Genomic DNA, 24,263 nt, shown 5'->3' with positions numbered 1-24,263 from the left:
AACAGTGTTGAAAGAAATTAAAGATCTAAATAAAAGGAAAGATATCCCACTTTCATGTATCAGAAGACAATATTGTTAAGATACTAATATTCCCCAAATTGATCTACCGATTCAGTGCAATCCCTATCAAAAACTCAACTAGTTTCTTTGTAGAAATTGACAAACTGACCTTAAAATTCATATGGGATTGGAAGGAATCCAAAACAATCTTGAAAAAGCAGGACAAAGTGTGAGATCTCATTCTTCCCAATTTCAAAACTTATTACAAAGGTACAGTCATTAAGCTAGTATGAGTATAGTACTGGCATAAGGATTGATATATAGAAAAGTGGAATAGAATTGAGAGTTCAAAAATAAACCCTACACTCATGGTCAACTGATTTTCAATAAGAATTCCAAGATAATTCAATGGGAGAAAAATTAGTCTTCTCAACAAGTGGTGCTGGGACAATAGGCTATCCACATGCAAAAGAATGAAGTTGGACCCCTACTCTTGCCAAACACAAAAATCAGCTCAAAATGGATCATAGACCTAAATGTCAGAGCTAAAACTATTTGCATGTCATATATCTAATAAGAACACTCATCTAGAATATATTAAAAATTCTTAAAATTTAATAAAAAGACAACCAACTTCAAAATAGACAAAGGATCTGATTAGACATGTCTCCAAAGATGATATACAAATAGACAATACTCACAAGAAAAGATGATTGCTCAACAACATTCATCATGACGGAAATTTAAGTAAACCTACAATGAGGTATCACTTCACACCTACTAGAATGGCCATCATCAAATAGACCCTAGCAAGAATTGGTGAGGATATGGAGAAATTGGGACCCTCATACACTGCTGGAAATGTAAAATGATGCAGCATCTTTGGAAAAATTTGGAAGTTCCTAAGCACATACACGAGAGATTTGAAAACATAAACATAAGTCTACACACAAGATTTGAAAATGTAAGTTCACACACACACAAATGTATATGAATGTTAATAGAAGCATTATGCATAATAGCTAAAATGTGAAACAACTCAAATGTCCACCAATGGATAAATGAGTAAACAAAATGCGGTAGAGCAATACAATGAAATATTATTTGATCATAAGAGGGAATGGAGTTCTGATACATGCCATAACATGGATGATCCTTGAAAATCTTATGCTAAGTGAAAGAAGCCAGACACAAAAGGCCACATATTGTATGATTCCATTTATATATGTGCAGAATAGGCAAATTCAGAGAGAGTGGATTAGTGGCTGGGGTGAGGGAAAATGAGGAATGACTGCAGGGGTTTGAGGTTTCTCTCTGGGGTGATGAAGTATTCAAAACTTAAATAGTGGTGATGGTTGCACAACTGTAAGTTATATTAAAAACTAAAAGCCACTGAATTATACACTTTAAATGGGTGAATGTTATGTTATGTGAATTAACTCAAAAAAACTATTTTTTTATAAACAGGGTTATAAAATGGAAATGAATAAGTAAATATAATCACATACATATATTAATTATACCAATTATATGTCAATACTGAAACTTACACAAAGATCTTAATTTTACTCAGTGGGTCTGAGTCTCTATAAGCCTCTCTAATAATGAAAGAATAGACCTAGAAAGAATGAATGCTTCTGTCCTGGAAGAGAGAGACCCTGTATGTTTCCCAGATAGAACATGTTCCATGGAAGGGTCTTGTCACTGATCTCCTGACCACTTATTGACCTGCTTCATGGTAACAGTCAGCTTTTAGGAAGAAATGTAGTTCATGGAAAAAGCCATCTTCATTTCTCTGCAACTGTGGCATGGTGACTTGCTTCATTTTCCTCCACCAATATTTTTTTAATCTTTTGGTCCTTTAAAAAAAAAAGCCCCTTCCCTCATCATTCTGCACAACTTTTTTTGCCTTTGTTACTTTCTAGACGAACATACACTACCAGCATCCCCACTCCTATTCCCATGTGGGGTTGCTGAGGTTTTAGTTAAGAGAAAAGTCATTAAGAATGACTCCGTGGCTGGTGTGGCTCAGTGGATTCAGCGCTGACCTGGAGACCAAAGGGTTGACAGTTTGATCCCCAGTGCAGGGCACATGACTGAGTTGCAGGCCTGGTCCCCAGTAGGGGGTATGTGAAATGCAACCACACGTTGTTAATTCTCTCCCTCTCTTTCTTCCTCCCTCCTCCTCTCTAAAAATAAAAAAAAAAATAAAATCTTTAAAAGAAAAGAATGATATCAAAGGTAGAAGAAATAGCTGACCAAACAGGGGTACAAGGGGCAGGATGGCCTATAGGTTTCATAACAAAGGTAGACAAATAACTCTGTGGAGTTCAAAGGGAAGATACAAGCCAAAAGGGTATCAAGGGAAAATTAAAAAGAATCTCACTTTTACATTGTCTGCTTGGTTGTATAGCAAGTGTCCCTCAGCACAGCCGTTTAAATCACACTGCCCAGATGAATATAAAATACTTTCATATGTACCCTTTAATTTTAGATTACAACCTATGTCCTCCTAGTTCCTACAAAGTAAACTAAACAGACAGGTAAACATGGACTCAGAGATTACATTCTTGTATAGAAAGATATGGAACTTACCACTCTCTTTTCCCTGAAATCAATGCCCACTGTTGTGATAAATTTGGAGTTAAATTTACCATCTGTATACTGGTAAAGTACACTGGTCTTCCCGACTCCAGAGTCTCCTAAAGCTAAAAATTTGATGAGGTAATCATAGTCTCCATCAGACATAATGAAGAACTCAGCGGTTCACCTGCAAAAAAACAAACAAATGTACATTAACTAAAAATACATTAGAAAATATTAGAATCCTCCATGAATAAAGTCATCCTTTAATATCCAGGTCAACAAGTACTTCTATGTAACACCTATGTGTCTAGGGGTTCTGTGAGGCGAGGAGTAGGCATTATTCACTGCCCTCAAGGTCCTAATAATTTGCTAGAAGAGATGCTACTCAAATAGTAAATAACTAACATTTTAGTTTAAATTTAACACACATATTATGGTACTGTTAAGGCAAAAATTTAAAATGGGAATGATAATCAAGAAGGTAATGATCATTAAGTCTTATATGCAGATCATACAGAACAAAAATTAACAAAGAAACAAAAGAGAAAGGATAATGTTACAGGAATAATAATAATTCTTAGAGCACAAATGGTTCCAATTCCTCATGAGCCTCCTCCACTTCTTTTTCAAAGTCTCCTAGTGTTGGATCCTTGGCTTTTCTCTCTTTTTACTTGGACATCTAGGCAATTTCATTTATACTATTCATTTTCACGTATCATTATAATTCCTTAAAAGGTAATGGTAAATTAACAAGTAAAATTTGGCTGGCAGCTTCTTTATGTTGTTATTGTTGTTGTTGTTGTTGTTGTTGTTGTTATTTATATGCTACGCATTAAATCAGACTCTTCTGGCCTATCAAGGCTCACCTGGGGGCTCAGTTCCAAATTTGAGCAATCACTACACAGAGACCATAGCTCCACAATGCCTGCGCAGGCTCCTTTACCTATACCTGTCTTGGTATTATAACCAGAAATGCTACCAATTAAGCTCTTCAGTGTTGACTAACACAGAAGTCCACTTTAGAGAAGAAAAATTCTTGTTTTTATCAGCAAGACCTAACCATGCTTTTTTCCCTAATCCTTTGCAATAAGTACTTTTCATAATTTTTTTTATTATCCTCTAAACAGATTCAAAATCTGTCTGACTAAAAATGCAGCCTGTCTCTAGGGAAGTCTTCTTTTTTATCCTTCCATTTCTAATACCAGTAAATCCTCCTGAAAATTAGAAAACTAATCAGCTATCTCATTACCACTGACAACAACTCTACTTGCCCTTTCAAATGTACATATTCACCAATCCACACACATCAGATTCCTTACATTAGACGCTGCTGATTTTCCTCTCATTGTTCCTTCCTCACCCAGCCCCGTACCCAGCAACTCTACCACAATTCTTAGTACATTCTATAGGATTATTTCCACAGATCCATAAAATTAATAAAACTCTGTTCAAAGACATTCATCGGTTTTGAAGGTTGCATCCCCAACCCCATCCTCAATTTGGTGACTCACTTTATGCTCAAAAATCCTGATTGCTGAGACCCAAAAGCCACTGCAATGTACTTCCTCAGAGTGCCTGAGTGCCGATCTGTGACCTCACATTCAGATACGGCAGGTCAGTCGATAAGGGCAGAGCCTCTACAAACATTTGTAATTCTATTTGCACACTATAAAGAATGATACTTCACAATGATGGCTTTCCTGTGTTATAGCTTCTGTATTCACAGGGGTAGGTTGCCAGTATTCATGGTATATAATAGAATTCTCCTCCAGAAGATGACCACTTGGGTACAAATAAATATTTCTAGTATGTCATATCACAGCATCTCCCTTGGCGCCAACTTATTCAGAAACAGGAGCAAAGAATTGAAAAGCAGGTCCAGATAATATTTAATCATTTGGGGTGTTCCCCTCAAAATGAATGAGGAAGCAGAAAGCAACTCCAAATTCTATAATGACATTGATGCAAGAAGGCACTTGTGGCTGCCTTATTTCCTCTTTATGTTTCATTTGAAAAATGTTGGTCATTTCTAGAACTATGTTTTTATATCATTTAAGGTACAAGGGAAAATGCTGTCACCAATGGCATCACTATCCTACAATTCCCTAAATACATCTGAGTGGAATTTAAAAACAGATGAAACTACCTCAGTTGCACTGAAATTTAATGTGTTTAGTTATTGTGGGAGAAGAATCACACATCTAAGTGTACAAAATATCTTTGTGGATTTTGTTTTCTATTCATGTTGATAGCAATACACAGAGTTTGTTCCCAAACCAAGCCATCATAAAGTAAGTATTAACAAATCAAATATTATAACTGAAGGTATAGCTATACCATTAATATAAATCATAGTTTGCACTCTTCAGACTGCCCCTTTAGACCATGATCTGCCTTGCTGATCTGAAAATAAACACTCAGACTTTTCATTCTCTGGGTTCAGTCTTCTAAAGGATAAAACAGAATCCAGAAAGGTTAACTCTTTTGCACAATCAAGAACATAGGCCTCCTAACTCCAAGTCCAGTGTCCATTCTAGCCCAAACTTTGGGTCTGCTACTCACATTTTTACAAATGCATGTTGGGCTTAAAAGTGACTAGGCATGATATCATACAAGGCAATTTAACACATGACCTCTAAAGTCAAACATGGGTTGAATCCCATGTTTCCCACATACCAGCTACTCAGATGTCTTTAAGCCTTGTATTTCATGTTTCCATTCCATGAAAAAGATAACCTACACTACTTCACAGCATTGTTCTAAGGATTAAATGCACTACTCTTTGCAGAGCGCCAGGCACAATGCTTGGCACATCCTGGGTACTCGGGTCATGTTAGCTCACTCCTTTCTCCTCATTATGGACATATCAGATGGGCTCTGAAGACCTAGGACAATTTCTGAAATTGTCACTGGGAACCTTAAAACACATTTATAGCACAAAAGACTGCTGACTGGTTCAGAATAGTTTGCTAAATCAACAAATGTCACTTTCAAACTAATTCTTTTTTGGCTGGTTCAAACCAGTTTCAATTCATTTTAACTAGATACGTTGATTTTAAAAGAGTTATGACCAGCTTAAAAACAAATTCAAATTTGTATAAAACACAGTAGTCTGTTTTAACAAGCTCACACTGGTTCAAAATAATTTGAATGGTTCTTACTAGTTCAGAGTGAAAGAGTTGAGTTAATAAAGGTTCTACCTATAAAACCATCTCTGACTGATCTAAAACCACTCTGGCTAAAACCAGCTATATTTAATCAAAATTATTTGGGTCTGGTTGTAATAGCTTAAATTGCTTCAGGCTAGTTTTAGCTCACTCTAATAAGTTTAGACCTGGACAAGCAGGTCCTGACTGGCTCACAGAAGGTTTCATTGATTCAGAGTATATTTTACTGAATCAAGCTAGTGACCAATTAAATCTATCTCCAACCAGGTCCTACTTGCTCTAATTTTACCAAACTGCTTATAACTACTTCAAGTCACCTATAAAATAGTTTTTACTAGTTCAAAACAGTCCAAATCAACTAATCAGATGATCAAACAGTTCAAGACTAGAAATGTAACACAACAATTAGAAGCACCTAAAGCAATGCTAAACCAACAGGCTTAAATTTTCACTTATAATTACTTCAATTGTAATCAGTCTGGGCCAAAACATTTATGTCCACCATAGCATGGTTTCTTTCTACAGCTGAGCAGCTTGTCCATGTTAGACTACAGTAAGCAGGCTGGGAGAAAGGAGCGCTGGCAAAGGAGGATACAACAAACGATACAGAAATATGTGATGAGTGACACAAGCTTCCTTGGTTGAGAAGTCACCTCCCGTACCACCTCATGGACCTGGCAGCAAAACACGAACCCATGTTCCAACAATAAAATAGAAAGGTTAGTTGGGGAAACTTTGAGCAAATTAGAAGGCTATGTAGTATTTATCCTAAATTGGCCACAGTGACCAGCCTGGTCTGGGTTAGAGGAGACCAGAATTCTAAAGAGTAAGGAAGCAGCAAAGAAATAAAAGGAGTCAGGAAACAGGCAAGTCTTCAAAGTGATAATAAGGATTTTTCAGGGTTTGGGCAGGGCGTTGGTGGTGGCAGTCTCCTTATCTTGCAGTCCAGATAGTCAGATCCTGCAATTAATGGAACTACTCCATCGTTCAGCAGAAAATAATCCTATTCCATAGCAAACCTCAAACCCATCCTGCAGTCCCATATGTGGCTGTCCCACCACTAAGTGAAGGTCACTTAATGTTAACATTCAGCTGCTGATGCGTTTTCATATAGGACTATCTACATATAAAAAAATTATTTTTATTTCTTATTTTTTGTCAATCAAGTCGTAAGTATTGTTCCCTGGCCTGTTTTTCAGAAAGAAGTGACTACTCATCAAGTATGGAAAGAACAAATTATTATTATTATTTTAATCCTCACCTGAGGATATGTTTATTGATCCTAGAGAGAGAAAAGGGAGAGAGAAAGAGAGAGAAGCATCATTATAATGGAGAACTATCAATCAGTTGCTTCCCTTATACACCCTGAGCAGGGAAGGAACCTACAACCCAGGCAACAAATTATTTTTTGTCAGCACTTTAGAACAGAGGGAAACAGTAAGAACACACAGTGCAGAATTTGACATTTGGGGCACTCAAGCAACATTTTGTGCATAATAGTTCCAATAATTACTCCAGCTTGTTGATGCTAAAAATGGGCCAGAAGCCCAAGTCAGATGCCTCCTCATAACATGCATTACTTCACATACATTAGCATAACAATCCTCACAGCCCTAGAGGCAGAAGGTTAATGACATAGACACTTCTCCCTTCAGAAAGATCTGGGTGCCACTGATTCTGGCACAGATGCTACAAAGAAGGGATGGGTAACTGGGTCTTGGACAGTCCATCTGCATGTTAGCATGGGCTCAGCTCTAACGTATTGTTGAAAGACAGGAAAAAAAAATGGAGGTTAAGAGCATGGACTCTAGAGCCAAATTACCTGGATTTGAATCCAGTCATGTAACTTTGGAAATTTTAACCTCTTTTGCCTCCTATCTCTCAACTGTAAAATGAAAATGACATATTATCTTATTCATTCTAATGTGCATACACTTTCTTATTCTAACTTCTTTAAAAGTGAGATAGGTCTTATATTTCACAGTCTTACAACCCATGACACCTTGCAGTTGCTCTTAAATCAGGTGGCACTGGCCCTGGCCAGTGTGGCTCAGTTGATTGGAGCATCAGCCCATGAGCCAAAAGTTCATGACTTTGATTCTCAGTCATAGCATATGCCTAGGCTGTGGGTTCCATACATGGGGGGGGGGGCGGTATGGGGGGCAGCTGATCGATGTTTCTCTCATGTTGATGTATGCGTGCGCGCGTGTGTGTGTGTGTGTGTGTGTGTGTGTGTGTGTGTACACAAGTGTCTCCCCTGCCCCGGAGCCAGTGGATATATCCTCAGGTGAAGATTAAAAAAATATGTATCAGGTGGCGGTGGAGATACAGTTGTGTGAAAACCTTTGATTAACATCCTCTAACAAGATCAAGAATGCACCATCAACACAGTTTAAATATGATGAGGCACAACAGTAAACCTAGCTCAGATGGCTTTTGCGAGGATTGAGTTAGGATATACATATAAGGGTTAGAACAGTGCCTGGCATGCAGTAAGTCCTATATATGCAGACAATAGTCCTTTTCTAGAGCTGTTAAGAAAGAACTGAGTCCTAAACTAAAATTTAAAAAGATAAAAACATAGGATCTATAAAGAACACTTGAACCTGAGGTCATTTCTTTACACTCCTTACCTTCTTGGAAGTAGCCGATAACTATTTCAAGGAAATGTCTCCTGAAAAGTTAAGAATTTGGGAGATGCAAAAGACTTTCTTATTCAGCTCACTTCTGTCTCTCCTCCTTACACAAATATTTTTTCAAAGTGCTCTCCACCCGCACTCACCAGATTAACGATAGAAAGCAAGGAACACCCACTTCCTCAACATGTACTAAGTGGTGATAATTGCCTGGGGAGAGAAAGTCAATGACCTTCTCCCTTATTTAAAAAAATAAAACATATTTTAATTGGTTTTACAGGGAATAAGATAGAAGAAAGTGATTTTAGTTAAGAGCAAAGGATAAAGGTCTATTTTTCTCACCCTTGCACACACACACACAGACACACACACACACACCATAGCCCAAATTCTCCATGAAGCTTCCTATTAAAGACAGTCATACACTCCAACCTTTGGATCCCCTATCGAGGCAGAATCATTCTGAAGCTCCTCCAGATAGGATAGCCATTTCTTAAAAGCCAAATTTTCCCTCTTGCACCAATGATAGAGGATAATATTAACTGAACTGGACAACTACCATGTGCCTTATACAGTACTAAACATTCATGATTTTACTTTATCTGCTTAAGATCCTTAAGAGGAACTTAAGGTCTGCACAAATTCACACTATCTGTATAGAAAGTGATGCTTTCTTAATGTGATGAAAGGCAGAGTGGATTCTAATTCTGACTCTTTGTATAATCTGGTCCAAGTTCTCCAAACTAAGCCTTCTTTCAGCTATGAAATAGAGATAGCATTACTAACCTCACTGGGTTATTTTAAGAATTAAGTGATATAAACCATAAAAAGCTTTTAGCACATTGCTTGGTTTGTTTTAAGTTTCCAGTAATTGAAACTTGTCTTTAGCAATATTAATAGCCTCATCAAGTTCTTATTAGCAAGGCATGTAATTTTATCATCTATTCTTAATGTAACCAGTACCTGAACCTTTAGAAAAATCAGAGAAGTTCAATGTAGGCCTAATAGCTTAGGAGATCTCTATCCATCACAAAAGTCACTTTAGCATTCCAATCTAACAATGAATTTTATCTGTGTGATCCTGGACAATTTAGGATCTGAAATGTTCGACAGTTGAATGCTCTAATTTCCAGAGTAGGAAACGGAGGCCCAGAGATGGCAAGTGAATGATCTAATATCAACCAAGAATGGTTTAATGTCAGCTTGTTGACAATGGGGCTGAGCTAGATCCCATGTCTTCTAAATTCCAATCCTGAATTCTTTTCTAACATACTAAGAATTTTTTTTTTCCTCTCTATCCCCTCCTTCAGAGCCAATAGCCTCAATTATAGTTGCTTTGATTCAGGAATCAAAAGTTTTCTGAAGAGAAGTTTTATAATGTACCAAGATATGGTGTGAGCAGCTACGGTGATAAATTGCTTTATGAGAAGGGCTTTGGACACAGAGATATAGGAATGAAGGATCTGTGCTTCTGCCCCTGCAGTCCCTCTATTACAAAACCCTTCCTTCTGATGGGTTTCCCCAAGGAGAGACATCAAGGAGAGAAACTGAGGGCTTATCTGCTTCTTGTTGGTCATAGAAAATCCAAAAAAATATAAATCTTGATACTTGTACCATCTTCTATAAATCTTTTTGTGTCTTTCTTTCCTATACTTTCCAAATGGAAAGAAAGCAGAAAAATCATGATTTTTCTTCTTTTTCCTATAGATTTGTTTGGTATTAAGTTTGGTATTTTTCTCTCAAATCAAGATTACTTTCTCTGGTGCTGCCTGAATTTTTCTTTAAGATACTTCTGGCTTTCACTTTCTCCTGCATTCACCGAATATTTATTGAATGTCTATTCTGCGCTTGGTGCCAGATTACAACAGGGAGCCAATATTCAACACGGAAAATGCATTTTCTTATTTCTTCCGTACCTTAGACATTACACTTTTAGCCATATCCCAATCTGAGTTCTCCTGCTGATTGTACCTGAATCTCTGGGTTTTGAAAGAAGCTAATTTTTAGGAACATTTTAATCTTCCCTCATAAATACAACACAACAGCAAAATTCACATCACCATATTGCTTTTTCCCTGCAGATATGTGCACAAGTCACATCTTTGGCATTCATGTGAGGATGCAAAAGGAATAAAAATATAAAGCTCAATAGAGAATAAAGAGAAAGTTTTAAAAAGAGAAACATATGGTATATTGTGGAGAATTTTTTTACTGGAAAGTATTTTGCATTTGTTAGAATGGTTAATAAAATATTACAGTGTTCTTACATAGTTCATGAACTTCAATTGTCCAGGCCTGATTTCTGTGTAGAAATAGGCACATGTGACAATAACTGTTCTTGGGAACTGTCCTGCCTGGTTTCAGGCACTGTAGCATCGCCAACAGGTGAGAGGGCCCCAAGGCTGGAGCTAAGCAAGGGGGCCTTGGGAAAATAGGTCACTGAGGAGACAAAACCTGTCCCTCACATCACCCTGCTTGGCCTCAGAGGATGGCTGGTTAGTCAATGATGAGTAAGATGAGTAAGACCCCTCAATGGCAGGGACAACCTAAGACACGCACAGTCACATGGGAGCCATCAGGGAAGGACTTGGGGGACACGGAGAAGGGGCAAAGGACCCTCACCCCTCGACTTTGTCATGGCTGGAGTCCTCATTCTATCTGAAAGAAGTCTCCTTGTCCCTTGGCTGCTCTGCCCGGCTGCCAGGTTGGGTCAGTGAACCAATACTAAAGACAGGTACAGCCCTAAGCTGGATCCAGGCGGTTCCCGGGGACAATTAGGCCTAGAAAAGAAATGCATTAAATCCTATGAAACTTTGCTAAGAATGCCCTTGAGTTAATGAGTACTGATGTTTGGGGTTGACCATAGAATGTGATCAGTTTCCCAGGTTTCAGGACCGAAAAGGTACCACCCTGTCTACCAGACCCTAACCTGAGGCAAATCTCTGTGCTCCTTCAATCGTAGCCTTTTGACATTGATTGATGAGCTTTGCATATATGCTGTATACCCCTGCACATATCATTCTCAATAAAAGCCACTTCAAGAGAAGAGCTTGGGGCATTCTCCACTAGAGGGAATCACCAGCCCCTTTTCCTGGCAGACTGAGAGTGTCTGAAATGACTTATTTTCTTTTCCTCCATCTGCTGTGACCCAGGGGGACTCTGCGCAGGACGTGGTACTCCCCATCAACTATTACTTTTCAAATAGCAGCACAGAACATCAGCAGTTTTGAGAACTATATTGCCACATATTCTTCCAAACATTTTAATGTCCCCTTATCCAGGGATGCATTTGGAGAAAAAAGTTTCACATACCAATGAGTGGCATAAAACTGCAAAGTCTGTCAGCATTTTTTTTTAACTTTCATATTAAAAAGCAGTAGGCTTTCCTTGGTTATTTTGTGGCACCATTGTTGGGCCATACCTGGCGATGTGGATACCTGGCACATATAATAGAGACAGCAGAAAAGGGAAGAGAAGTCAAACAGAGTGGGGCAGGGCAGAAGAGTCATTTTATAGTGTACCAATGTATCAGTAGGGGCAACTTGTGTTTACCAAACAAGTCTCGGGCTACAGCCCTCCTAAGCCATTGAAATTGCTATACCTTGAAGTGAAATGCATCTACTCTCACTACAAAAGCAAGATGTGTACTGCCCAACAGGAAACGGGGACTACCTGTTTCCACAAAAGGAGGCAGCCTCTACCCTTAGTTCCCGTGAGCTTCCTCCTCTCAATTTCTGGTCTAGGTGTGAGTAGATAGATTGACAGTGGAATAGATAAATTTGTAAAGAAAAAGCATGTCTTGTTTGTGCAAAGATCTCAGGCAGAAAGAGGCTGAAATCAAGTGGCATTGAAAGACAGAAAGAAATTGGAATCTAGCTCTTCCTTGTCTCTTTATGGAAAGATGAGTTTGATTTTATTAGAAGTCAGAATATTCAACTGTACCTGCATTAGACATTCACCTACAACCTATGACTCATAAATGCATTCCTATCATACAGAATTTTGTAGTAATATTATAGATCCATCCTTAACAGTGAGGGGAGATGTTCATGGATAAAAACTGTTAGGACCTAAATTTGCATATCTTTTAGCTTAATATTAATAAGTGTGCCAACTACATAGGAATAGTTCATTTCCTCATTTAAACAAAGTGAAAAGGCTAAGTTCTAGCAGATGGTGATATTCCAACATACCAAGTTATTCAGAGAAAAAATAAATTATCTCTAAAATACTGTTGAATTAAATATCAATTTCCAAATACTGCCAGGGTATCCAAATATATCATCATTTGCAAAAGCTTCCTTCAGACATTTGCAAATTCTTCATAAGTATTAAAAATAAAAGACCAGAATAAAGAAATATTACCATTACCTCAGTAGGTGACCAATATAACCCAGTAAATGAATAGTAGAAGCAAATATACATTAGGAAATAAGGGGCACTGGAATGATTCTTGAAAGCAGAAAATATTCTTCTGGATAACCGCTGTCAACCACTCAGCTGAGATACTGGGTTGTTTTTTTTAAATTTACAGAGAGCATTGATTCATTCACTCAAAAGATGTTATTTGTTGCCCAAGCCTCTTTTATGATCGGAATGTAACTGTTTATAGGAACTTATGGAAAGTAAATATACCAAAACACTGGGCGTTGTATTGCTTACAGTGTGTGATAAGTACCTCTTGTTTTATAGATACAGGTAACAGGAAAAAGGGCACAGTATAGAACATGTCATTTGCAAAATATAGGCAATACAGTAGCAATAGGAGTGGCTGTTTCGTTTGCTGAGCAATACATCAAATAATGTAACAGTACCCTCATAATGGACACAACCATATGTCATTGCAGCGGCATGTCCAACCCTTGGCTAAATGTGCTTGCATCTTAATGACACTATGAAGCAGGAACGTCTCCAAGAATCCAACTGAAGTATAAAGTTTATCAAGTCTACTTGCACTCAGTGGTTGCTTTTAGGAGGACACAGAAGACAGGTGATAACAGGTGTTGGGGTCAGGATCTCCTAAATTCAAACAACAGGACACTACCACCTACCTGGGTAAAGTGAGCTGCAAAATGCCTGATGGAAACCAATATATCACAGCTGTTCTTGCGATTACAACAGATTAAGTCTTCAACACTGATCATATGGCTTTACACCTGGTGTTTTTTCCACTATAACTTAAAAATGACACTTTATAAAACTCTTTTTATAAACAGGAAGAAACTGAAAATATTTTCCGAAAGTGGAAAAGGAGGAGTGACAGAGGAAATTCTGCTATTAACAAGCTCTGAAGAGGTCAAGCGAAGAGGTGTAGGCTATGTCAGGGTGCCACCAAACCCCTGGGCCTGAGACTCAAAGGCGGAGACAGTAGAAGTGACAGTGCCACTAGCACATCCAGGACTGCAAGGGCTACAAAGCAAGTAGTACTCGAAGGACTTGCTAGTAGAATGTGCATTTCATGGTTGCAAAACACAGAATACCTTTCCACTTTTGACCTAGAAATGCAGTCTGGATTCTGTCAAACCTTGTCCTCCAAGAACATGGGAAATGCATGGGAAGGCCTTTGACCAATACAGACTCGCTCCCACTTACATCTTACCTGCCTCAAGTCTTTCATGTGCTGCAGTATAGGAAAGATGTCAATCTGTCTGGAAAACACACCAAAACAAGAAGCAAACCACTTCACTTTGTACAGAAGTAATGTTGCTTCTTTCAGTCCAAGAAAAAATTTAGAATGGAAAAAAATTATGAATTAAAAGAAGCAAGACTGTTGAAGATGACTGTCCAAATAATAAAAATAATTAGACAAATATCCCTTGAGCTAGCAGTAACTGAGGAAGAGAGGGACTCCCTTTATCACTGTCTTTTTTAAAAAATGAGAATATGAGTTGACAAGAGAAAATTTCTGAGATGTTCTACATTAAATTACAGCCGGCTGAAAAGTGAGAGAAAGAGACTAAAGTAATTAATTAGTTAATAGCTGTGGACCAATTAACAACAGATTTCTCACAGTCCTGAATGTATACTGGAGCTTGGAATCAACTTCCAGGCAGCTATTACTAGACTTCTAGATGCCACTGCATCTTGCTTATGCATGAATTTTCAGGACTGTTGCCCACAACCAATCAAAAGTCATAAATATTTCTTCCTTATAGGCTGTGTACCTATCCTAGAACTGCCCCCACTTCACCTTTTCCCACCCCCTTACCTGTATTTGAAAGTTGCTAAGAGTAAATATTAAAAGTTCTCATCACACGCAAAAATATATGTAACTACTCATGGTTTTGGATGCTAACTACACTTACTATGGAGACCATTTCACGATGTATACAAATATTGAATCATTATGTTTTACATCTGAAACTTAGAATGTTGTATGCCAATAATATTTCAATTTTTAAAGTTTTCAAATAAAATTTAAAAAATAGAAATAGAAATTTTTTAATTAAAAAAACACTAAAATAGGCTCAGAAAATAAAATCCATTTCCTGATGTTTTCACACCACTAAAACAATAATACTGGGATTCTTAGCCTCTCACATTAGGAGGCAACAAGTTATAGATAGCTAGCTGTGGACCTTTTGATCCTTGTCAGGCCTACTCTCTCCATGAATGTTTATAATATTTGTTGAACTACTCCCTAAATATCATATTCTTTAACAGCTGAATCCAAAGGAAAGAAAAGAAACTTACCTAATGGACAAGGTGTAATCAGATATACTTATTGATTCTCAAGAAGTCTTTCCTTGTTCCACCTATTCAGTATTCAGGCTCTTAGAATAAATAGACTGTTTGCATTTCTATCAGCAACTGTTTATAGAATGAGGTGTGCCTTGGGTTTACCTCTGCAAAAGGACTGAGAACTACAATGTACAATGCAGCCATCAAGCCAGTTTCTAAATCAGCCTCTCAGGTCACAGTTGGCTTTTTTGTTATTGTTGTTGATTTCTAATTTTATTGCATTTTGATCAGTAAATATGGTCAAAATATCAGATTTTGAGGGATTTGCTAAGGTGAGTTAAGTTTTATGAATGTCACATGAGTTGTTTTTTCAATTGAAATAAAAGCTTTTATAGTAAAATTAATATATATCAGATTTAGAGACCTCCCAACTGTTCATTTATGCTGTTTTGCTAAGTTACTGGCTTTTGCCTTTAGTGCCTACATATTACTTGAAATTCTTATAAATGTGTCATTAATTGAAAAGGCTGTAGTTTGCTTTAGACCTTTCTCTTTTTCTTTGCTTTTTAAAAAAATTCATAGTGGTCCTGAACAGCGTGGCTCTTTTGGCCGGGCATTGTCCCACAAACTGTAAGGTCACCAGTTAGATTCCTGGTCAGAGCACATGTCTGGGTTCCTGGTTTGATCCCCAGTCGGGCCACGGGGGCACGTGCAGGAGGCAACAGACCGATGATTGATGTTTCTCTCCCTCCCCCCTTCTCTCAAATGAGAATAAAATAAACCTCTTTTAGAAATTCAGAGTGGACTCATGTGTCCATTTTTATGAAAATATTAAAGGAAGCATATGTGAGCTATACTCAATAAATGACAGCAAGTCCCTGACATGTGTTCAGCCCATGTTTGCTTTCATCTTGTTAGGACAGTCAACTGAGCAATAAGGAATGAACACAATATGTTGCCTCATAATATTTTATTATAGATCATCATAGAGATGATTTTATGTTGGGGAGCTTATTGTCTGACTTCTATAAATATGAGAGCTCTTCTAAGTTCCTAGCAGATCAATGTCTTCACAGCCAGCTGGACATTACTGCCTACGGTCACAGAAACCTACATAATGCCATTGCAGCAAATCTTGCATTGTCTCAGAAAAGTGCTCTAGTCCAGCTGATTACACAAATTCTATAACAAATTTCTTCAAATAAAATCTTACATGGCATTCTAACATACAAAACAGATGGAAGTAAAACCATTCTGAGGGAAGGACTGATGGAAGGTAGGATCTCCACCTCCAAGGCCTGTGGATCCAACAAGGGCCTAACAAGAGCTTCATTGTACACATTTGGAAAACCAGTACAGATAGTTCTATGTTCAACCTGGCTCTAAATCATCTTATTTGCCTTCAGCTTTATACCCAAACACTTCCTGTCTACCTAAACACTTTAGATTGTCAACTTTTTCATAAGCAACTGGTAAAGGTGCCACCTCTCAGATCTCCACTTACCACAACCCACAACCTAGGGTTCTTCTCATCTGGGAGGCAAACATGAAACGTACTGGGTGTCCCTGGTGAGAAATCCAAGGGCTACCTAGAGCTTGAGAGAATAAGTCTATAGGAAAAAGTCTTGGACACAATGATCATTGGTCACTCATGGGGAAAGAAGAGCTGTGGGTCTAGAGCTGAATAGTCCTGGGAAGATCTAGACCAAACTGGCCATAAATAAACCAAGAGGCGGCCTCACCCCTTGGGACAGGAAACCAGTATCCTTAAAAAAAAAAAAAAAAAAAAGGGGAACTGTGGGGAAGATATTTGTAACTAGCAATATTAATGACCTTTTCCTGTATCTAAGACATACTGAGGCCATTAGAAAATATACCCAGATTAACCTTGATGGACTCAAGAATGTATTCTTAGGTGAACCCTCAGAAGTCAAGATAGTCCTTAGAGAACATAATAAAATGTTAATATAGCAAACTTAGAATAATTAAGCACATATTTATTTTGTGCTATGTCCGAAACCACTTTATGCTAAATTACAGCACAGAACAATATAAAGAGGGACAATTTTATTTTTCAAATACCAATGGTAGAAAAACAAAACTCCACTAACTTAATTTTTTTTCTTTGAATTCAGAAAAAAAAAAATTGCTAGTATTATACAGGGATTGGGAAAAGTAGGTTTACAGTTGTGAACATACAAAACACAGTTTTATTCTCGTATTATTATTTATTAATTATTGTATTGTTCATTTGTATTACAACTGTAAATCTATTTTGCCTGCCCCTGTATTTTATCCACAGAACTCCTTGTTGCAGCTAATGGATATGTTATGAGGAACATTTTACAGGCATACCTAGAGATACTAGGAGTTTGATTCTAGAACCGCAATAAAGTGAACGACTCAACTTTTTTGGCTTCCCAGAGCATGTAAATGCTATGTTTATTCTATACTGTGGTCTATTTAGTGTGCAAATCCATTGTCTGAAAAATAAACATACTTTAAAAATACTTTATTATTTAAAAATGCTAATCATCATCTGAGCCTATTAGAAAAATGGCACCAATAAACTTGTTTGACACAGGGTTGCCACAGACCATCAATTTGTAAAAGACTTAAATTTGTGAAGCAAAATAAAGCTCAATAAAATGAGGTATGCCTGTATATAAAAGCATTGCTACTTAAAACTCTAAGAAAGTTATAGAAAAGGAGAAAATGGCATAGGAAAGATGGGAACAGAACAATCCTTGGTGTTGCCTACTGATACAGGCAACCTTCTCTGAAAGTGGCATAGAACCAATTCCAGGCCACCAGGGGTTAAATACAAACGGAGGTCCCAGACGGGTGGTCAAAGTCAAACACCAATGAACTAAGGAGAAGTTCAAAAGGGGGGTAAATGGCTTATGGATGTGGGGAAAAAAAGTTCCAGGAAATCAGGAGGACACCTCACTGTACTGATTGGTGAGAACACTTACTTAGCCCATCAAGCCAGCAGAAACAATACCTAGAAAAGGTCCAAGCAGCTGTCACTTCATCAAAAGCTACAGAGATTCTCTTACCTTTGATAAAGATTAACTGGAACTTTAGGAAAACATAATCCGTTGGGAGGGTGTATGGAAAGATCTAGGGCTATGGAAGCACTGGGTTGAGACTCTTTTTTTTTTTTTCATTTTTTTAAAATTAGAAACATGTACTTGTTTTGTTTTTTTGTAACTCATTCTTTTTCCAGAATAAATCCTTTTGGTGACAAGATACTTAGCCAATGTTTTATTTTTCAGTTGACACCTTCTAAGTCAAGGCAAAGTATTCCATTCACTTGCTTTCCCCTATTCTTAGCCCATTCAATTTCAAAGGCTCCCCTTAATTGCTCCAGCTAGGTTCCTTCATTAAGTTTCTTCCTCATGCCCTGGATAGATGGAAATCAAAGCATCCAAGTTAGAAATCCATCCACCAAAGCCATATCTTGTCTTTGTCATCAACTAAGCCCCTCTTTTCTGAATGCACTTCTGAGAAAGCTATATGAAAGTAGGAGGCTAAGTTATAGAGGCTAAAGTGAGTGGGCAAGACAGTCACTCAGAAAGAGTCTAAAGGGCCCTGTTTAAAAAAGAAAAAAAATGGATAAAGAAATTTCAAAATAGATTTACTAAAATAAGATAAAGATTCTATGTTATCAAAGAGACTCAGCAAGAGAAGAAGCCAAGAGAGTAAAGAAAATTATAGACAGCCCTGGCTGGTGTGGCTCAGTGGATTGAGTGCCAGCCTGTGAACCAAAGGGTCACTGGTTTGATTCCCAATTAGGGCACATGCCTGGGTTGCGGGCCAGGTCCCCAGTAGGGGATGTGTGAGAGGCAACCATACATTGATGTTTCTCTCCCTCTCTTTCTTCCTCCCTTTCCCTCTCTCTAAAAATAAATAAATAAAATCCTTTTTAAAAAAAGAAAAGAAAGTTATAGACAAGAGGAGTTAAAGCAAATGAAAGGAACAACATAGACATGTAACTATCCACAAGTTTATAAGAAATTGATAAGCAACAACTCTAAAAATTTTGTTTCAGTGTTTAGAGGAAATTAAAGAAGTGTGCTACAAACAATTTTTTTGAAGATTTTATTTATTTGTTTTTAGAGGGGGGGGAAGGAGACAGAAAGAGAGGGAGGGAAACATCGATGTGAGAGAGGAACATAAAACGTTTGCCTCTTGGTGCCCCAAATGGGGACATGGTCTGCAACCCAGGCATGTGCTCTGACAGGGAATAGAACCAGTGACCGTTCACTTTGCAGGATGGTGCTCCAATCCACTGAGCAACACCAGTCAGGGTTATTAAACAATTTTTTAATGAGGATGAAATGAGATTCTACATATGAAAAAGGCAACTGTAAAGCAGTGGGAAAAGTTTGGTAAGCCACACACAAAAATCTGTCTAATTCAGTAATTATGTTTTAGTAAATCCACTTTTTAAAATATATAGTTAATCTCCACATACCAACACATTTAGTTGCCAAAGTTTATGAGTGGATTGTTTTAACCTCAGGGATTATCTTTCTGTTTTAAAAAATGATATTATCCCAACAGAGACAAGAGGGAAGGAGGGAGGAGTGGGCGGGGAAAAGGCAGGGAAGGGGCAAGTCAAGGAACATATAGCAAGGACCCACGGACAAAACTAAAGTGAGGAAAGATTGAGGGAGGGAGAGGGGAGAGGGGGCAAGGGAAAGTGGTGGGGGGAAGGCAGAGACAAATGTATTTGGAAAAATAAATTAATTAATTAAAAAGAAAGAAAGAAAGAAATACTCCCAAATGAAATTCTGAATAGCCTAAAAAAGAGAAAAAAGAAATAAAAAGAAAAAAGAAAAAGAAAAAATATTATCAATGGTATCCTTTTTAAGTTAAACTTGCCCATATGTACTTGCACATCACATAAAAATACAATTGCTATATAGCTATCAAGCAATGAAAATAACCTAAAACTTCTAAACCCCAATGATATTAACCAATTTTCCCAGAAATGAGAAAACTCCTTAAAAATTTATATATGAATATACAGAAAAAGTTTTTACATACTTACATTTTAGAGTATACTGCAAGGAACATTATAGAGAAAATTATTCTGCATAGAAATTACTAGTATTAATTTGAAATAATCTCCATTAATTGCTGGTGCCTCTACGCAGTTGATATACACATTCCTTTAGCTCCTCTAAAATACTTTTAAACTATGAACACTTCCAACATGGGAAGGAAGAGGTATTAAAGTTATATTACTTCTAATCTAAAGACCTTGATCTTATGTTCTCTGGGGCTCATAAAAGAACATGTGTACACTTCTATTAGAAAATTAGACATTTTTCACATGCATTCTAGTGGAGAAGTTTTACACTTTTGGTTAAATATAAAATATTTATGAACTCAAGAGATAAAATGATTTTTTCAAGCCAAAATCTGAGTCATGAGGTCTGCCAGTAGATTTTTTGTGACCCTTTTCAGAAAAGGCAGAGTTGGAACTATAGTTTACTTGTCAAAGTATTGGAATTTCTCAAGCACCTCACTGGTTTATGGGACAAATGCACAAGAACAGGTGGAATGGGGCAGTACGAGAAAATCCATGGAGCTGGCCCTCACAAGACACCTCTGTGCAGGGACGACAAGTGTGATTAGTTCACTTCCAACCATTAGGGCTCAGGGTGGAGGCCCTGCTGATTGCCATAGAGCGGTTTCAATGAAAAATCCTCACCTATTCATTCTCCTTTTCTCAAAGCCTCAGTCATTAACAGAATGATCATGAATTAAGTCAAATGCTTCTCTGCCTACTCCACTGGAAACCTCTCCTCATAAGCCACTCCTACTCTGGATATTCCTAAATTCAACCAATGTCTCCTCAATATGTCTGAATGCTTTATCTTGCTTAACTTGTGTGGGCATTATGCTAATTCTAAGGACCCCTTCCCATCTCATGAGTGTGCTCATCTCTCCAGTCAACTTGATATTTCCTGAAGACTCTCTGCTTTTGTATTACTTCTCCACCACCACTCACCAGTTAACAACAATATGCTAGCTGTCACTCAACTGCTAATTGTGTCTACCATCTGGCTTTCTTTAACAGCCTCTTCCTTCCTCTGGCTCCCTCTGTTCCCTGTTGATTTCATTTAGAAATGGCTCAAAAAGTGCCCCAGGGCTCCACTGATAGCTGCTCTTTTTTAGTAAATTAAATTATATTTGCATTCAACTCAACAGTATTTGATAAGCAACTTCTATGTGCCCAGTATTGTGCTAGAAACTATGAATGACATGAAAAAAATGTGTGATCCAGCCACTCCTCTCACAAATTGGTAATTGGAATGAGGAAACAAAATAAGCTCATTGTCAACAAAGGACAAGTAAGACAAGATAAGCAGGGAGCAAACTGTCTGGTACCCCTCTAGACCACCCAGCACAGAACATCAAAAGTGAAATGCTCTGAAAGTCAGGAGACCTGAACTCTGCTACTTACTTCCTAGCTGCTTCACCTATAGCCAGTCATGTAACCTCTCCCAGTCCAGTTACTCAATATAGGAATATTTATCTAGCAAGATGATTGGAGGGATTAAAAGAAACTGCATGTGAACACAGTTTATAAACTGTAAACTGCTGGCTACATGTAAGGTGGGGGTTATATAAGACAAGTAGACCCTGGGAGGTCAGAAAGAGGGAGCTACTGGCCAAGGCTTCAAGCAGGAACCAGAGCCTGAGCTACACACCTTCAAAGTCAGGAAGGGTTTAGCTAGATGATGAGGAATGGGGAAGATCACACGTTTAGTACAAGAGCACGCCCTGTTAACTACCTCAAGGGCTGCATGTGTCAATAAGACATCACTCTTCCCCTCAAAACTTACAGTCAGAGAGACAAGAGAAATATACAACTATAAATTCAAGGGAGTGCTTCTGAGGTCATGTGGCATGCTGGAGAGAGCTGGATTACAACCGTCAGCGTGCGGAGTTCCAGTCCTAGCTCTGTTACCATCGTGTGTGATCCAGGATGGGTCACCACCCCCTCCTGCCGTGTTCCCTCACATATGAAACGGAAGGACTCTTCCCTACACAAACATTCTGCGCTGTATGATTCTAGGCTCAAAGTCCAGAGTGTAGCCGTAAGAAATTCAAATGGGGTCATGACAGCAGCTGCCCCTTCTACCCCTTCTCATTCCTTAAAGCCTAGACAAGGGCAGCAGCAGGGAAAATGAAACAAAGGTATTTACGAGGCATTCTTTTAAAAATAATAGAATGCATTGCCACACTAGGTGGAAGACAAAGCAAACAACGAGAAAGATCTCCAAAGAATGGAGCTGGGTCACCAGGACAGCAAAACGGTGTTGCAGACAGAAACAGGGTATTTGAAATGGTGGGGAGGGAGAAAGCTGGAGTCAGCATAAGATTTTTGAGGGTGGGTATCATATTTTTGGAGGGGAGAGATGATGAAATTGGATTAGAACATAGTGAGTGTCAGGAATAAGCAGTCACAGAGAAATGCTTGAAAACCATCCCCCTTCCCTGTGGTCCCACACTGATCTCTGTCCTTGGGACAGAAGCAGAGGGGCCAACAATGAAAGGTCCAAAAAGGAGGCTATGACTGTCCAAACCACAGAACAGGGAACATGCAAGACCAAGGATCACAGCAGGGTGTCCTCAGCCAAACTAAATTACACAGGACAGTCCCTGATGTTCTGATGAAATTTCATCATTCCTCTGTCGTAAGATACTTTATCTGGCAATCAGTAAGAGGGAAATGTCCGCAAAGACAACTGGATGTCACTTTGGTCCCACAGCATTCTCTCCTTTGGAGAGCCTTCATTATTAAGGCATCTACTCAGATTCAAAACTTAGACCTTGCCCATCATCATACACCACCCAGCTGCCTGCACGGTAATGAAAACACATACTGGCCAGGAGTAATATCATCTTCCTTTGGCCTCCTTCTCATCTGGCTTGAAATAGTTACCACTTTTACCACTGATGTTAAGAAAGAACATGCCAAAACCTTCACTAATTACTTAATGCCTGTGGGTTTTCAGAGGAGAATTAGCTTAACTAAACCACAGCCCCCCCCCTTTTTTTTTCTCTCATTTAAAACACTGCTACTATAAATATGCATGTGTGTGTCTCCTGATGCATGCCAGCAAGAGTTTCTCTAGGAAATCGCTTCCCAACCTTTTTCGGGCTATTTGTATCACGAACTGGGGCAAAGGCTCGTGACTGAGGACAACAGACCTGGGGGCTCCAGCAATGCCAGACCCTGCCCATCTACCCTGAGAGAAGAGTGAGTCAACATCTCGACACATCTGAACCACTTCAGGTCACACCAAAGGGGAGACTCTGCTCTGGGGTAGACACAAAGGATGAAATTCCTGGGGAAGGTATATGAATGTTCAGCAATGTATGATAATGCCAAATTGTTCAATACAGTGTTTCACACTCCCAGCTTCACATCTTCAACATTTGGTGTTTATTGTCAGACTTCTCCAAATGGTAACACTCTGTGGTCTAAATTAGCATTTCTCTGATTGTTAATATGGTTGAGCATCTTTTTTTAATTTTTTGGCCATTCAGTTTCTGCTTATGGAAAAAACACATTCATATCCTTTTTCTGTTTTTCTATTGGGTTGTCTTTTTCTGATGGGCATGCAGGAAGGAGTTCTTCATATATTCCTGATACTAGTCCTTTGTCAGTTACAGATGTTGCAAATATCTTCTTCCTGTTTGTGGTTTGTCTTTGCACTTTTCAGTGGCTCAATCTTCAAGTATTCAAATCTATCAACATTTTTAGTAGTTATTTCTCTTTATATCATGCCTAAGAAACCCTTCCTTAGATAAGGTGATAAAAACATTCTTCTACATTACTTCCTAAAGGTGCTGCCTTTTACATTTAAGTCTTTGATCCATTGGTAATTTGTTAAGGTGTATGAAGGATCCACTTTCATTGTTTTTCCTTGAAGGATACCTAATTGTCATAGTACCATTTATTGAAAAAAAAATTATCCTTTCCCTAGTGATTCAACATATATGAGAAGATCTATTTAAGGGCTCTCTCTTTTCTGCCCCTTCGGTCATTTTCACTACCCCTGAGCCAATGTCACAGGACCTTAATTACTATGACTTCACAATACAACTTTATATCTGGGAGGACTAGTCCCCTCCACTTTACTATGGACACCCTTGACCTTTCACA

The 24,263-nt window shown here is 38.2% G+C and overlaps 1 protein-coding gene across 2 annotated transcripts in view; it reads right to left on the bottom strand.

The window, feature by feature from the left end:
* The window catches only part of RAB27A (RAB27A, member RAS oncogene family), an 86,424-nt gene that overhangs the window by 40,333 nt on the left and 21,828 nt on the right, over positions 1 to 24,263 (bottom strand). For both annotated transcript variants that reach the window (XM_054565401.1, XM_054565400.1), the window contains exon 3: positions 2,596 to 2,770. In XM_054565401.1, the coding sequence (XP_054421376.1) occupies positions 2,596 to 2,748 (153 nt within the window). In that variant the 5' untranslated portion in view covers positions 2,749 to 2,770. The remainder of the gene's footprint in view (positions 1 to 2,595; positions 2,771 to 24,263) is intronic.

Source organism: Pteronotus mesoamericanus, unplaced genomic scaffold (genome assembly GCF_021234165.1).
Source record: "Pteronotus mesoamericanus isolate MK-2021 breed Mesoamerican mustached bat unplaced genomic scaffold, CSHL_Meso_final contig_164, whole genome shotgun sequence".
Classification (NCBI taxonomy): Eukaryota; Metazoa; Chordata; class Mammalia; order Chiroptera; family Mormoopidae; genus Pteronotus; species Pteronotus mesoamericanus.
Note: the sequence above shows the minus strand (reverse complement) of the source record. Positions and strands in the feature narration are given on the sequence as shown.